Source organism: Danio rerio, chromosome 9, assembly GCF_049306965.1.
Source record: "Danio rerio strain Tuebingen ecotype United States chromosome 9, GRCz12tu, whole genome shotgun sequence".
In the NCBI taxonomy this organism is placed as follows: Eukaryota; Metazoa; Chordata; class Actinopteri; order Cypriniformes; family Danionidae; genus Danio; species Danio rerio.
In genome coordinates this window covers 55,164,186-55,180,233 of record NC_133184.1, presented here as the reverse complement: position 1 = coordinate 55,180,233, position 16,048 = coordinate 55,164,186, and the positions used below count along the sequence as shown (strand labels likewise).

Genomic DNA, 16,048 nt, shown 5'->3' with positions numbered 1-16,048 from the left:
TTTTATTGATCTAGGCACAAAGTCTAAAGTGTGGCCTGGCGCATGGTCTAACAGGGTTGTGCTTATTCTCTTAATGAGTTCTGGGTGTGTTTTGAGCATAACGTGCATTAAACCAATCAGAGTCTCATCTCACATTCCCTTTAAGAGTCAGTCGCGTGGTGCATTTGCTATTTACATGGCGGACTTTGTAAGTAGAAAAATTGAACACTTCACTAATGAGAAAACAGTTAAACAGAGCATCTGTAGCACGAGGATAAAGAACCAGCCTCCTCCATTCAGCCTCTTTACTTTCTCTTTTCTTTACTTTTACTATTTACTCCTTTACTTTGGTGGAGTAAGGTAACAGTGTAAACTCACTCCACTGAACACATCCATTAGCCCACATATTTATTGTCCTTTGTTTAGTGCAAAGATATGTTTTAAAACTATTGCTAAATTCAGTTCTAATTTCCAGCAAATGAATAAATGAACAATAATAATTAAGTGTGCTTAAACAACTGAGTTATATCCAAACACACGTCCTGCTCTCATGCTCTATATGGTGATGCAGACGTCTCCAAAACCCCACAGGAGGACAAATCTAAATTTTTTATATTAAAACAAATATACATTTGCATATAATAAATAATCCTGCTGAATATAATAACATTATACTAATGCAGATTGTCACGAATGAACTGAAAAAAAGCCCCCCAGACATGAAGGCATGAGGCAGTGGTTTTAAAACTGATGTAGAACATAATAATGTTTGTATCATTTTAATGCTTTAATCGTTTTCATTTGTAAAGATATTTGTGTCTTGCTGTCCTGTGTAAATTAAAGAGCCCATATTATACATGAAATAGGGTCATATCTTGGTTGTAAGGGTCTCCAACAACAGTCTAATATGCATGCAAGGTCAAAAAACACTTTCATGGTCTTATAATCTGCATTTATTTTTACCTGATTATCCCAGCGACTCCCATATGAATCGTCCAGTGATTCATTTGTTCCCAAACCTCTCTTTAGCGCGAAGCTAATCTGTTCTGATTGGACCGATGACAGTCTGTTGCGATTGGTTGACACTCACTGCTTGCTTTCAGCCAGAGACAGAGTGAATAGCCAGCAGCTAATCAACAAAATAGAAGTAGTCAGAGTGCATACACGCTTTATAGTGTAAGGCGTGGAGTTTAGCTGCCAGTGGATGAATGTAAACACAGACGGTGGACTTGAAAATACAGACGACTAACTATTCTATTGAGCAAAAACTCCCAAGAACTGGCGAGGAGATCTCCTAGCTTGTCACATTCTGCTCTTTTCACAGACACACACACACACACACACATATTGCCCTCGTCCTCGCGCACGCGTCCACACACACACACAAACACACAAACACACACACACACACACACACACACACACACATATATATTGCCCTCGTTCTCGCGCACACGTCCACACACACACACACACACACACACACATATATATTGCCCTCGTTCTCGCGCACACGTCCACACACACACACACACAGACACACACACACACACACACACATATTGCCCTCGTCCTCGCGCACGCGTCCACACACACACACAAACACACAAACACACACACACACACACACACACACACACACATATATATTGCCCTCGTTCTCGCGCACACGTCCACACACACACACACACACACACACACATATATATTGCCCTCGTTCTCGCGCACACGTCCACACACACACACACACAGACACACACACACACACACACACACACATATTGCCCTCGTCCTCGCGCACGCGTCCACACACACACACAAACACACAAACACACACACACACATATATATATATTGCCCTCGTTCTCGCGCACACGTCCACACACACACACACACACACACACACACACACATATATATTGCCCTCGTTCTCGCACACACGTCCACACACACACACACACACACACACACACACACACACACACACACACACATATATATTGCCCTCGTTCTCGCGCACACGTCCACACACACACACACACATATTGCCCTCGTCCTCGCGCACGCGTCCACACACACACACACACACACACACATATATATTGCCCTCGTTCTCGCGCACACGTCCACACACATACACACACACATATTGCCCTCGTCCTCGCGCACGCGTCCACACACACACACACACACATATATATATTGCCCTCGTTCTCGCGCACACGTCCACACACACACACACACACACACACATATATATTGCCCTCGTTCTCGCGCACGCGTCCACACACACACACACAGATGTAACCCTCCACCAGACGACATCACGCACAAACAAACACACACAAACCTCCTCCGGACGACAACGCCCATGCACGCACACGACAAGTAACAAATCACATCTAAATACATTTGCAAGCTCGAGTAAACGAGGCAACAACTTTAATCGCTCGTACTTACACTTGAGAAATGGAGGAAGAAACCGATGCATGTTCTGACATGTCCAGTCTTTACTGATCCTTCCTTTAACAAACTAAGTATTCTTTGTAGCATGTAGCTTCCAGTAGTTTCCAACTGCTTAAAGCTGGGCTTTAAGCCGATTGTGGGTGGGTGTGTGTTTGTGTGTGTGTGTGTGGGTTTCTATGTCAGAGGGCGGGGCCGCAGGTTTCAAATCTCCCGGGTTTGCGCGTGCACGTGAATAACTTGGTTTCGTTCGTATGTCATGGCGAAACACCTAATGACTCGGTATCAAGGTGACTTAATTGAAGCACTATGAGTCGACTCTTTTATAGATGAATCAACCGTTTTAAACCCTGTACACGAACAGATTTAAGCCTTAGCTGGATACTTCACTTCACTTAGAGCTGTGTTACACACTACATGGAGGGGCGTTTTTAAAAACCCATAATATGGGCTCTTTAAGCAATCTGTAAGCATTTGGACCCACAGACGCATAACTTAAATGCACTGTGCTGGACTTTAGAGCAGCTTTTAGTTGGTCAATGGCGCTGTCTATTTCAGTTCCTTAAAATAACAACTCACCAACAATGCGCCTTAACACACCTCCTTTATATACCAGCACACCCATGAATTCATTAAGTGGCTCAAATGGATTTGCTATTTAAACAATGTGGCGCAAAATCTGAAAATTAGGGTTGCGCTGGTCTGAAAATAGTACCATATCGTGCCATAGACGTCTTGTGCTTTATTTGTGTGTTGTGTATGATAGGGCCCAAACACTCTAAGTAAGAAAAGTATTATGATTCATAGATTTCATTGAGGCTAATATACGCATTTATTGACAGACGATCTATAATTCGATGCTGAACCACACGCCGTGTGTTGTACTGGAGGGCTCTGGACGTCTGGCGGATGTTATCGCTCATGTGGCCTCCGTGCCCGTGTCAAAGGTCACCATGGCTCTCATCAACCGGCTCCTGAAGAGGTTTTTCCTGCAAGAGTACAAAAACTTCACTGAGTTGCAGATCATTGAGTGGACTAAGAAGGTAACAAAAAAATAGACACAACATTTTTAAAGAGATTCAACTGATAGACAAAATTACAATTTAGCAATTGAGAAGCATTTTCTAGACCAGCAAAAATATAGTCTTGTTTTCAAAGTCAAATTTAAGTGAGCTTTTTTTTCTCAAAACAAGAAAAATAATATGGCAATGGAGTAAGTGAAATCATCTTGTTTTGTGCTTTAAACTATTTAGCCCATTTGCAGATTATTTTGGTTGTTTTAAGAAAAAAAAACTCTATCTTCAAATATTTTTGAAAACAAGACATTGTTTGTTACTATTGAACTATTGAATAAAGCTAGACTTAATGATTAATAAAGTAATAAAGATAAAATATTAATGTGGATTTATGCCTGTGGGTGAAAGAGTAAACTACTTCTTGGTGTTCTCATCAAATAAAATTGGCAAAAGTAATTATACATGCATATAAAGGATATCAAACGCAAGTAAAGTGTCTATATATTGACTGTGTGTAAGCTTTGTGATAATAAAATGTCAGAAGGTCTCTGCAATACTGCTCCATTATCACCATTCAGCTTAGCAGATTTACTTTCTGAATGTAAGAGTAACATTAAAATGAAATGTAATTATTATAATATATATTAGAAAAACAAAAGGGGATCATGCTAAATGTTATTTTATTTAAACTAATGAATAGTTCAATATTTTATTATTATTTATATTTGTTTATTTTTTATTTTAATTTATTTTATTTAATATTTTTACTTATTTATTTTATAAATATAATAAATAGAATTGTATAAATTCTATAGATAAAATATATGTATATAATATAATAATAAGAATAATATTATATATATATATATATATATATATATATATATATATATATATATATATATATATATATATATATATATATATATATATATATATATATATATACAGTTAAAGTCAGAATTATTAGCCCCCATAAATTATTAGACCGCTTGTTTATTTATTCCCCAATTTCTGTTTAATGGAGAGCAGATTTTTTCAACACATTTCTAAACAGAATAATTTTAATAAATCATTTCTAATAACTTATTTATTTTATCTTTACTATGATGACTGTAAATAATATTTTACTAGATATTTTTCAAGACACTTCTGTACAGCTTAAAGTGACATTAAAAGGCTTAACTAGATTAATTAAGTTAACTAGGCAGGTTAGGGTAATTAGGCAAGTTATTGTAAAAAAGGGGTTTGTTCTGTAGATTATTGAGAAAAAATATAGCTTAAAGGGGCTAATAATTTTGTCCCTAAAATGGTTCTTAAAAAAATTAAAACTGCTTTTATTCTGGCCGAAATAAAACAAATCAGACTTTCTCCAAAAGAAAAAATATATACATACTGTGAAAATGTCCTTGCTTTGTTAAACATCGTTTGGAAAATATTTTAAAAAGAAGAAAAAAAATCAAAGGGGGCTAATAATTCTGACTTCAACTGTATATATATATAATTTGTAAAATAAAATATTAATATTATAAGTAAAATTTTAAAATACAGTAAATAAATAATTTAGTATGATCACTTATTGTTTTTTGATAAATAATTTTGTCATTTTTATATTATTATATGTTTATTTTTATGTATTTATTTAGGCATTTATTGTATTTATATATTTATTTCTTATATATAATTTAAATATTTGTACTTGTTTATTTTATATATAAATAATTAAATAAATAAATACAATAAATGACTAAAAAATTATATATTTATTTATTATATACATATAATAAATTAAAACAATCAATCAATCAATCAATCAATTAATTAATTTTAATAAATGTAAAAAATAAACAAATATAAATAATAACAAAAAATGCCAGAATTATTCATCGGTTAAAATAAATTTTTTTTAAAACAAGTAACTATAAAAACAGGTAAATTTTTGTATTATTATTATTTATGTTTGTTTATTTATTTTTCAAATTTATTCAGTCATTTTATTTATTTATTTATTTTTTTTGCCTATTATATTTTTCCTACAAATAAATTAGTAAAAATATATAAAACATTTAATGAACTAAAAATACAATAAATAAAATAAACAAATATAAATAATAACAAAAATAGCTAGAAATGTTGAAATAAAATATAATATGGTATCATCACTTATTATTATTTTTTAAGAATAATTCTAGCAGGTTTTTGTTTGTTTATTGTAATTTTTTAAATTTATTTTATTTTATTTTTATATATATATATATATATATATATATATATATATATATATATTTATATATATATATATATATATATATATATATATATATATATATATATATATATATACATATATACATACATATATATACATATATATACTATAAAAAATTAATATATTTAAAACGTAATTAAAATTTACAAGGGGGGTGGGGGGGCTAATCATTTTGTCTACAACTCTATATACAGTAGTACTGGTGGATAATAAGTGGTGCATTAGCTCAGCATTGATTGTTTCCTCTCTGCAGATTCAGGACATCATGCGGATGCCTCATTTGCTCACAGTATTCCGCATCGATGAGGATAAAAACTATGACGTGGATGTGGCCATTCTGCAGGCGCTGCTAAAAGGTATTGCTTTTCAGACATGCTCCAATTTCTCCTAATCTGGAAACTGAATTTACAGTAAATGATGGCTAATGTTCTCATTTCCAGGCAGACGGTAATGGGATCGTGCTGTAAATGGATTGCACTGTATCTAATGCCAGCGCTGTTTGTCTTTAACCGTAATCAAGGTTAAAGAGCCTGTCAGCATTTCTCTTTAAGCAGTTTCTGTTGAAGCCGTTTGTTACATTGAAGCCTAATGGTTTCTAAGGAATGAGTCATGTAACTGCACTGACCACCAGGGGTTTGTCTCTTTTCCCTGGAAAGTCAGAGAGCTATTTGTGTTCATTTTACAGTGATGCATGGCACACGTCTCCATTGCTAAAGAGAATTGTTGTATTTAATCATGATTAATATTGCAATGCTCAATGCAACTGTTAGATGCTGGTAGCCAATACAGTTTTTCAGTGCTTACAAAAGGAGATGATGGACAGAGTACATGCATTAAAAAGCATCTGGTGAGGATTTGACAAATAGTGTCTCCATCCTGTGCAAGATTTGTGAATAATTGATGAGTTTTGTATTAAAGCCATATACAAATAATTGTTTGATTTAATTAAAGCTCAGAATACTTTCATTTATTTACTTCAAAATACTCCCATATACAGAGGTTGGATAATGAAACTGAAACCCCTAGTTTTAGACCACAATAATATAATCTAGGGCCTCATTTTGCGGCCAATACAGCATCATTTGGTCTTGGGGATGACAGATACAAGTCCAGCACAGTGGTCAGAGAGATTTTGAGCCATCCTTCTTGCAGAGTAGTGTTCAGGTTACTATGTGATGCAGGTTTCCTGACTCGCTGCTCCAAAACACCTCAAAATGGCTCAATAATATTTATATCGGGTGACTGTGCAAGCCATGGGAGATATTCATCTTCACTGTCATGTTCAACATGGGTTCAGTCTGAAAACATAGCCCTGCATTTCTGGAGATCACGAATTATGTAGCCAGAGGTACGTATGGCTGCATTTCATCTTTAAAATGAATGATACGGGCGGTATGACGCCGTTCCTTTTCGCGCTACCAGCTGACCGATTACTTCCGTATGGACCGCTTTCCTGCTGTTACCAGTTTGTCCAGTGGCTTGCAGTGTATGTTGGTGGACTTGAGATGCAGAGAGGAGTTTATCATGACCAAGGGGTTCGAGTCCGGTTGAGAACGGTTTCAGTAAGTGAGTAAGAGAAAAAATAAAATAAACAGATAAATAACAGGGCGAGAATGTGGTAAAATCTGAAAACATGGTAAAAACCAGGTGGCCGTGAGGGCTTTTCTTTTGCTGAATTGCTTTTGAAAACACTAGCGGTTGGGTTTAGGGAAGTGGGTGCCCGCTGGTCAATTAGTGCTTTTAAAAAAGTAGGAGGGTGGGTCAGTCGATCAGTATGTCAGTCAATCAGTCAGTCGACAGCGGCCTCTAGTGGATTTACGCAAGAACAGCAGGCATGAATGGCACTCGCAAGAGATATTTAAGATCTGCTAAAGCGTACACAGCGGCCTCTGGTGGATTCACACAAGAACAGCAGGCATGAATGGCACTCGCGAGAGATTTTTGAGATCTGCTAAATCGTACGCATCGGCCTCTAGTGGATTCACGCAAGAACAGCAGGCTTGAATGGTGCTCGCGAGAGATTTTTGAGATCTGCTAAAACGTACACAGCGGCCTCTAGTGGATCCACACAAGAACAGCAGGCATGAATGGCGCTCGCGAAAGATATTTAAGATCTGTTAAAGTGTACACAGCGGCCTCTAGTGGATTTACGCAAGAACAGCAGGCATGAATGGCGCTCGCGAGAGATATTTAATATCTGCTAAAGCGTACACAGCGCCTCTAGTGGATTACGCAAGAACAGCAGGCATGAGTGGCACTCACGAGAGATTTTTGAGATCTGCTAAAGCGTACACAGCGCCTCTAGTGGATTCACGCAAGAACAGCAGGCATGAATGGCACTCGCGAGAGATACTCGAGATCTGCTAAAGTGTACACAGCGGCCTCTAGTGGATTACGCAAGAATAGCAGGCATGAATGGCACTCGCGAGAATTATTTGAGATCTGCTAAAGCGTACACAGCGGCCTCTAGTAGATTTACACAAGAACAGCAGGCATGAATGGCACTCGCGAGAATTATTTGAGATCTGCTAAAGCGTACACAGCGGCCTCTAGTGGATTTACACAAGAACAGCAGGCATGAATGGCACTCGCAAGAGATATTTGAGATCTGCTAAATCATACACAGTAGCCTCTGATGGATTTGTGAAAAGAAAAACTGCAAAAAAAAAATCGTACATCCTGGGACGTCTTTAGCGTTCTCCAGAAATGTATATAGGGGTACGTTTTCAGTATGAGCCTGGGTTAGTCATGTTCATCAAAACACTCTGTCACCAGTCTTGCTGTGTGTATTAGAGGAATGTGCAATCAATGAAGATTAGCCACCAGGTCGTATTTGTGTGGATATGTAAAGAGTAATTACCAACCTATGTTACACTGTTTCCCGGTTGCAAATAAAGATTCCCAGCGATCTGCACAGGCTGGTGACAATAAGAATAGAACAATAATAATAATACTGAAGCACTGTCATGACGAACTGATGGCTGAGAGGTTTTACAATCAGCAAAACAACATTTTAGATCCTTTACAATGTGCTTCAAATGCTGCTGTGTTCGTTAATGCGTCTCATCATGCACATTTATATCATCACATGATCTGTTCAAACTGAATCACATCACTGATGCACTTGCTGGAGTTTATTCAGTAAATGTGTTTCAAATGTGTTTCAGATTATTGTCTGTGTGTTGTTGATCTTCAGCCTCCAGAAGTGATGAACATGCGGGTCGGCATTGCTGGGAGAGGCAGCTGGAGCTCGCTGTGGCCTGGAACCGCGTGGACATCGCAGAGAGCGAGATCTTCACCGAGGAGAGCCAGTGGACGGTTTGTAAAAATATTAGTTGAATATTAAAGTCCACTTAAACTAGAAGCTGCGACATTTTTTTTTTCTGTATTATGAAGCAATTCCTAGAGTAACAGAATATTAAATGAGAAAACACACACACACACACACACATATATATATATATATATATATATATATATATATATATATATATATATATATATATATATATATATATATATATATATATACATACAGTTGAAGTCAGAATTATTAGCCCCCCTTTCAATTTTTTGTCTTTTTTAATTATTTACTAAATGATGTTTAACAGAGCAAGGAAATTTTCACAGTCTGTCTGATAAATTTTTTTCTTCTTGAGAAAGTCTCATTTGTTTTATTTCGGCTAGAATAAAAGAAGTTTTTAATTTTTTAAAAACCATTTTAGGGACAAAACTATTAGCCCCTTTAAGCTAATTTTTTTTTCCGATAATCTACAGAACAAACCATCGTTATATAAGAACTTGCCTAATTACCTGATCCTGCCTAGTTAACCTAATTAACCCAGTTAACCCTTTAAATTTCACTGTAAGCTGTACAGAAGTGTCTTGAAAAATATCTAGTCTAATATTATGTACTGTCATTATGATAAAGATAAAATAAATCAGTTATTAGAAATGAGTTATTAAAACAAATATGTTTAGAAATGTGTTGAAAAAATCTTCTCTCCATTAAACCGAAATCGGGGGAAAAATAAACAAGGGGGCGAATAATTCAAGGGGGCTAATAATTCAAGGGGGCGAATAATTCAAGGGGGCTAATAATTCTGACTTTAACTGAATATATTGTTACGTAGCGGATGCACCTCGCTACGCACATAAGATTATCGATGACCGATATTAAAAGAGGTCAATCGAAGTCCCCGTTACTGCTCCTGTTCCCCAAGCACACACACACAGGCCAAGATGTCAAAAGGGGTAACAGATTTATTAAGCAAATGTATCCGTATCAGAACAAGCGAACAAAAAGGCCAAAACAACAAACAAAACAGGGTACGCTACCTAATATTAAACTTCTTACCTAAACCGAAGATAAAGTTCCGTAAATGAAACACATTTCTACCCTCCATAACTATCCATTAAACATGAGAAAACGGGACAAAAGAAAAACAGCCTTCCCTTTGATCATTCAGCAGTAAGTAAACATTTAGCCACAGCTAACACAGAATACCGTCCTACTACCGTATTTAACAGAGTATCTCACCAGATGACTTTGAAACAGGGTTGTAGACAGGAAATAAACAATCAGCCACTGCTAATGCAAGTTGCCGTCCTATTACCGTATTTAACAGAGTATCTCATCAGATTACTTTGGAAAAAGGTTTCAGACAGAGAGATATCACTGCCACACAGAGAACTCACACACACGCACGCACGCACGCACGCACGCACGCACGCACGCACGCACGCACGCACGCACGCACACACACACACACACACACACACACACACACACACACACACACACACACACACACACACACACACACACACACACACACACACACACACAAACACAAACACACACACAAACACAAACACACACAACAGCGAGGGTAAACAGGAAGAGAACTCGATGAACAGCGCCAACAGCGTGCTTTTATAACTGGTGCCGCCCCTCTCACAGCTGCACCTGATCTCTGCTCATGTGGAGAGATGGAAAGAGACAGATAATAGAGGATACAACACACACAGGAACAATACACACTAGCATTGTCAAAATAATGTTTTTCAGTGTGTAACAATATATATATTAATAAATATTAATGCAATAATATATAATATATATAATATGTATATATATAATATATATAATATATATATAATATATATAAAATATATATATATATATATATATATATATATATATATATATATATATATATATATATATATATATATATGTATGTATATATATATATATATATGTATGTATATTGTATATTATATATTATATATTATTGCAGGTACTATCTATATATATATATATATATATATATATATATATATATATATATATATATATATATATATATATATTAGGGATGTAACGGTATCAGAATTTCATGGTACGGTAATACCTCGGTATGAATGGCACGGTACGGTATTTATTGAATAATTTACAAAAAAAAAAAAAACTGATGAAAAGACTCGAAAAAAGTGCCAAAAGCGTTGATTTACCTTAGCACTGAACATATCAATGACATACAAATTAGCCATCTATCTGTAAATTTCGAAACAGGAACTTCAATTTTTCAATTTTAATAACAAAAAATTATTAAACCATATAAAAAATTAAAGTGTCAATTTAGTATTGTTGAAAACTCATCACATTCAACATTTAATCACTCACTCACTTAGATAGAGATGTTTTTTTTTAAGGAAAATTATCATATAACTATAATCCGGTAAAACCTGGGATCTCTGGGCATTTACAATGTCCCCTGCAACAACAAAAAAAAAACTCTCATTTGGGACTGAGGTTTCTGGGACAGAGAGATATGATCTAGCCAAGGTTGATAGCAGTGGGTAACGCTGTGCATTGTTTTTCCATCACTTGAGAGGACAAGCCATGAGTGAGATAGAGGTCTCTTTGGGGTACAAGTCAATGTCTGCATCAATCTGAACAGTGTGCTGTGTTCTGCAGTCCCCATGACTGTTTTTAGTCGTATTCCCCAACTTATATTTCACCACAGTCTGGCAGTGCCTGCATACTGTTTTTATCTTTGTCTGTCACCTTTTCTCCTTTTTCATATCTTTTTAGAAAGAAACCGGAATGCTTCCACATCCGAAATCCGCTTTAGGTTCGATCATTTCCAGCTCTTTTTCTTCCCCGCTACTAGCGACACACTCCATTTCCGCATTACTGGATCTGTAGTGACAACAGACCGCAAAGGATGATGGCCACGCCTGGGCTGATGGGAATTGTAGTTCCCACTACCTCCCGTTCACTTCATTCGCCTAAGCAAACTTTTCTCAGAAATATAGTTTTATTGAGTCATGCGCCTACAGTAATATTGAAAAAAATTACTATTGCAGTATGACGGTATTTACAATATTGTTACATCCCTAATATATATGTATATATATATATATATATATATATATATATATATATATATATTTATATATAGTCACTGGTGGGAGTCGTTCGTTGTGTCCCATCAGTGACTATATACAGACATATTGAATGTGATATTGTGTTTATACAGCAGGGAGGTCTGCAATCTGGAAATCACAGTATTTAACTGTTGCATACAGGCCGTAGCTGAAGAATGTGATCACCCTCCAATGCTATATTTCTTACTGCTCTGACATTCATGGCTATAGGTGCCAGGACGTCTGGAGCCCAAAATCACTGTGAGTGACCACTTGTTTACCAAGAGGTTTAATCGGCCCCTTGTGACGATTCCTTACTGGTCTTCAATCTATATTGCAGGGGGGTAGAAACCTCACTCCTATTTCTGCAAACCAAACACATGAAAAAAATACTTAAAACTCGCTCTAAATTGTACATAATGTGTTTGCAGTCTATATGCTCTGCTCTATAGCAAAACACATATATATGTGTATTATTTTAATAATGTTGGTATATAACAATAATAATGAAGAATGCATATTTGTTTTATTTATTTATTTTTACATGTATTTTATTTAATCTTTTGCCTGTTTTCCTCTCAGTCCAGTGATCTGCATCCAGCCATGTTCTCCGCTCTGGTTGGTGATAAGCCCGAGTTTGTGCGCCTCCTGCTGGAGAACGGTGTGTGTGTGCGTGAGTTTCTGGAGCGTGAGGAGACTCTCTGCGAGCTCTACTCTCATCTGCCCTCCTGCTTCTTCCTGCGCAAATTGGCCAAACGGGTCCAGGGCGGAAAGATGCGGCGCGGGCAGGAGCCACTGCCCGGCAGCAGGAAGGTCTGCCTGAGTCACGTCTCTGAAGAAGTGCGACACCTGCTGGGCAGCTTCACACAACCGCTGTACATTGCTTCTCGATACAAGCCCACTAAAGATGATGTGCGCTTAAAGGCAAGTTATTCTAACCACCTCAATATTCAACACTTGCAATTACAAACCCACAATATCTACCTGTTAATATGGTCATTAAAAATAAATGAATAAGTAATAAAAAATAAATATTGTTCAAACCAAAACTATGCCATTGGTCAATTATTCATTCATTTTCCTTCAGCTTATTCATTCATTCATTTTCTTGTCGGCTTATTTTTTCGGCTTATTAGTCCCTTTATTAATCCGGGGTCGCCACAGCAGAATGAACCGCCAACTTAACCAGCAAGTTTTTACGCAGCTGATGCCCTTCCAGCCGCAACCCATCTCTGGGAAACATCCATACACACATTCACACACACACTCATACACTACGGACAATTTAGCCTACCCAATTCACCTGTACCACATGTCTCTGGACTGTGGGGGAAACCGGAGCACCCGAAGGAAACCCACGCGAATGCAGGGAGATCATGCAAACTCCACACAGAATTGCCAACTGAGCCGAGGCTCGAACCAGCGACCTTCTTGCTGTGAGGTGACAGCACTACCTACTGCGCCACTGCTTTGCCCCTCCTTCGGCTTAGTCTCTGATTAATCAGAGGTCGCCACAGTGTAATGTACCGCCAACTTATCCAGCATATGTATTACGCAGCAGATGCCCTTCCCGCTGCAACCCAGTACTGGGAAACACCCATACACACTTATTTACATTACGGCCAATATAATTTAGTTCCCAATTCTCTTATAGCGAATGGTTAGGGTAACCTGAGCACCTAGAGGAAACTCATGCCAACACAGGGAGAACATGCAAATGTTGCTGAGGCAACAGTGCTAACCACTGAGCCACCAAACCACCCACCATTAGTTATAGTTATTATGTTATGTAGTCAAGAATAGGATAAATAAAAGCCTTCTGCAACAGAGAGGGAGTATTGTCATGATGTGATGTAGCTAATCACTGTTTGCTTGAGTTTTTATTTTATTCTGTATTTTTGTTTACTTTAATTTATATTTATTTCAGTGTTTGTACTTACTGTAAAGTTTTATTTCAGGTGGTTTTGAAGGATTCATATTTATATTTAGTTTTTATTCATTCATTCATTTTCTTTTCGGCTTAGTCCCTTTATTAATCCGGGGTCGGCACAGCGGAATGAACCGCCAACTTATACAGCACATTTTTTTCGCAGCGGTATCCCTTCCAGCTGCAACCCGTTTTCTGGGAATACATACGCACTCACTCACACTCATACACTACCCACTACCCAATTCACCTGTACCACATGTCTTTGCCTGTGGAGGAAACCGGAGCACCTGGAGGAAACCCACGCTAACGCAGGGAGAACATGCAAACTCCACACAATAACGCCAACTGACCCAGCCGAGGCTCGAACGAGCGACCTTTTTGCTGTGAGGTAACAGCACTACCTACTGCGCCACTGCGTCACCTAGTTAGTTTTCAACTCATATATATATATATTTTTTTGCCTTAATATTATTATTATTATTATTATTATTTTGTTTTTATTTCAGCTGTAATATCTCTTATAAATGAACTATTTTGAAGTTTTATTTTTTAATTCAAATAAATTGTTTTGAATTTGTCTTGGCGAGGCAGTGGCACAGTAGGTAGTGCTGTCGCCTCATAGCAAGAAGGTTGCTGGTTCGAACCTCCGCTCAGTTGGTGTTTCTGTGTGGAGTTTGCATGTTCTCCCTGCGTTCGCGTGGGTTTCCTTCGGGTGCTCCGGTTTCCCCCACAGTCCAAAGACATGTGGTACAGGTGAATTGGGTAGGCTAAATTGTCCGTAGTGTATGAGTGTGTGTGTGAATGTGTGTGTGGATGTTTCCCAGAGATGGGTTGCGGCTGGAAGGGCATCCGCTGCGTAAAAACCTGCTAGATAAGTTGGCGGTTCATTCTGCTGTGTCCACCCCGGATTAATAAAGGGACTAAGCCGACAAGAAAATGAATGAATGAATGAATTTGTCTTTTGTCGTGTTTTTTCTATTTAAATAATTCTATATAAATTAAACTTTAGTATTCATATTAACTTCAATATGATGCTAATTATTGTCCATTTTTAATGTTGCCTTGATGAAACATTTCATTTTTTATTTCTGTTCTAAACATGTTTTTTTTTTTACTCTTATTTACTCTCTTTTTATTTGTATTATATTATTATTACATATATTAAAAGGTCCCTAATTTTAAATGTCTCATATTGATCCAAAAGTTTACACTTAAAAATTAAAATATGATCTTTTCCACTTAAAATATACAAAAAAAAAAGATTTTATTGAATTATAAATAATTGATTTAATAAAAAATGTTATTTGTAAACAGTAATAATAATTGTTTTTATTAGGCTATCTGTGAATGCTTTGTGTGAAGTCAGATGTGTTGCAGTCAGTGTGTTTTTGTGTTTGTGTGTGTGTGTCTCTCAGGTGCCGTCTAAAGGTGCTCTGGATCTTCCTTGTTCGGGTGAGGAATGGAGCGCAGACACAGTTTGGGATCCTGGACGGGATCTGTTCCTCTGGGCTGTAGTGCAGAATAACAGAGAGCTGGCGGAGATCGGTTGGGAGCAGGTACAGGACAGCAGATATTTCTACACAATGCAAATTCATTACAATATACATCTATTGTTTTTAAAATCAAAATTTTATTTTTTTTTATATAAAATTATATATTTTTTATATTTATATATATATATATATATGTATGTATTTTTTGTAAACAATAAATAATAATAAATAGATAAATTGTTTAATAAACTAAATTCTCAAAATGTATATTAAAAAAATTTACACTCACTGGCCACTTTATTAGGAACACCTTACTAGTACCGAGTTGGACCCACTTTTGCCTTCAGAAATGCCTTAATCTTTCATGGCATATATTCAACAAGATACTGTAAATATTCCTCAGATTTTGCTCCATATTGACATGATAGCATCACACAGTTGCTGCTAATTTGTCGGCTGCACA

At 36.7% G+C, this 16,048-nt stretch overlaps 1 protein-coding gene across 9 annotated transcripts in view; it reads left to right on the top strand.

Moving 5' to 3' along the window:
- Positions 1–16,048, top strand: part of trpm2 (transient receptor potential cation channel, subfamily M, member 2) — a 93,424-nt gene that overhangs the window by 28,324 nt on the left and 49,052 nt on the right. For 7 of the 9 annotated variants that reach the window (XM_009304992.5, XM_073912312.1, XM_073912311.1 and 4 more), the window contains 5 exon segments: positions 3,285–3,485; positions 5,981–6,083; positions 8,924–9,045; positions 12,745–13,086; positions 15,508–15,648. In XM_009304992.5, the coding sequence (XP_009303267.2) occupies positions 3,285–3,485; positions 5,981–6,083; positions 8,924–9,045; positions 12,745–13,086; positions 15,508–15,648 (909 nt within the window). 9 annotated transcript variants of the gene reach the window in all.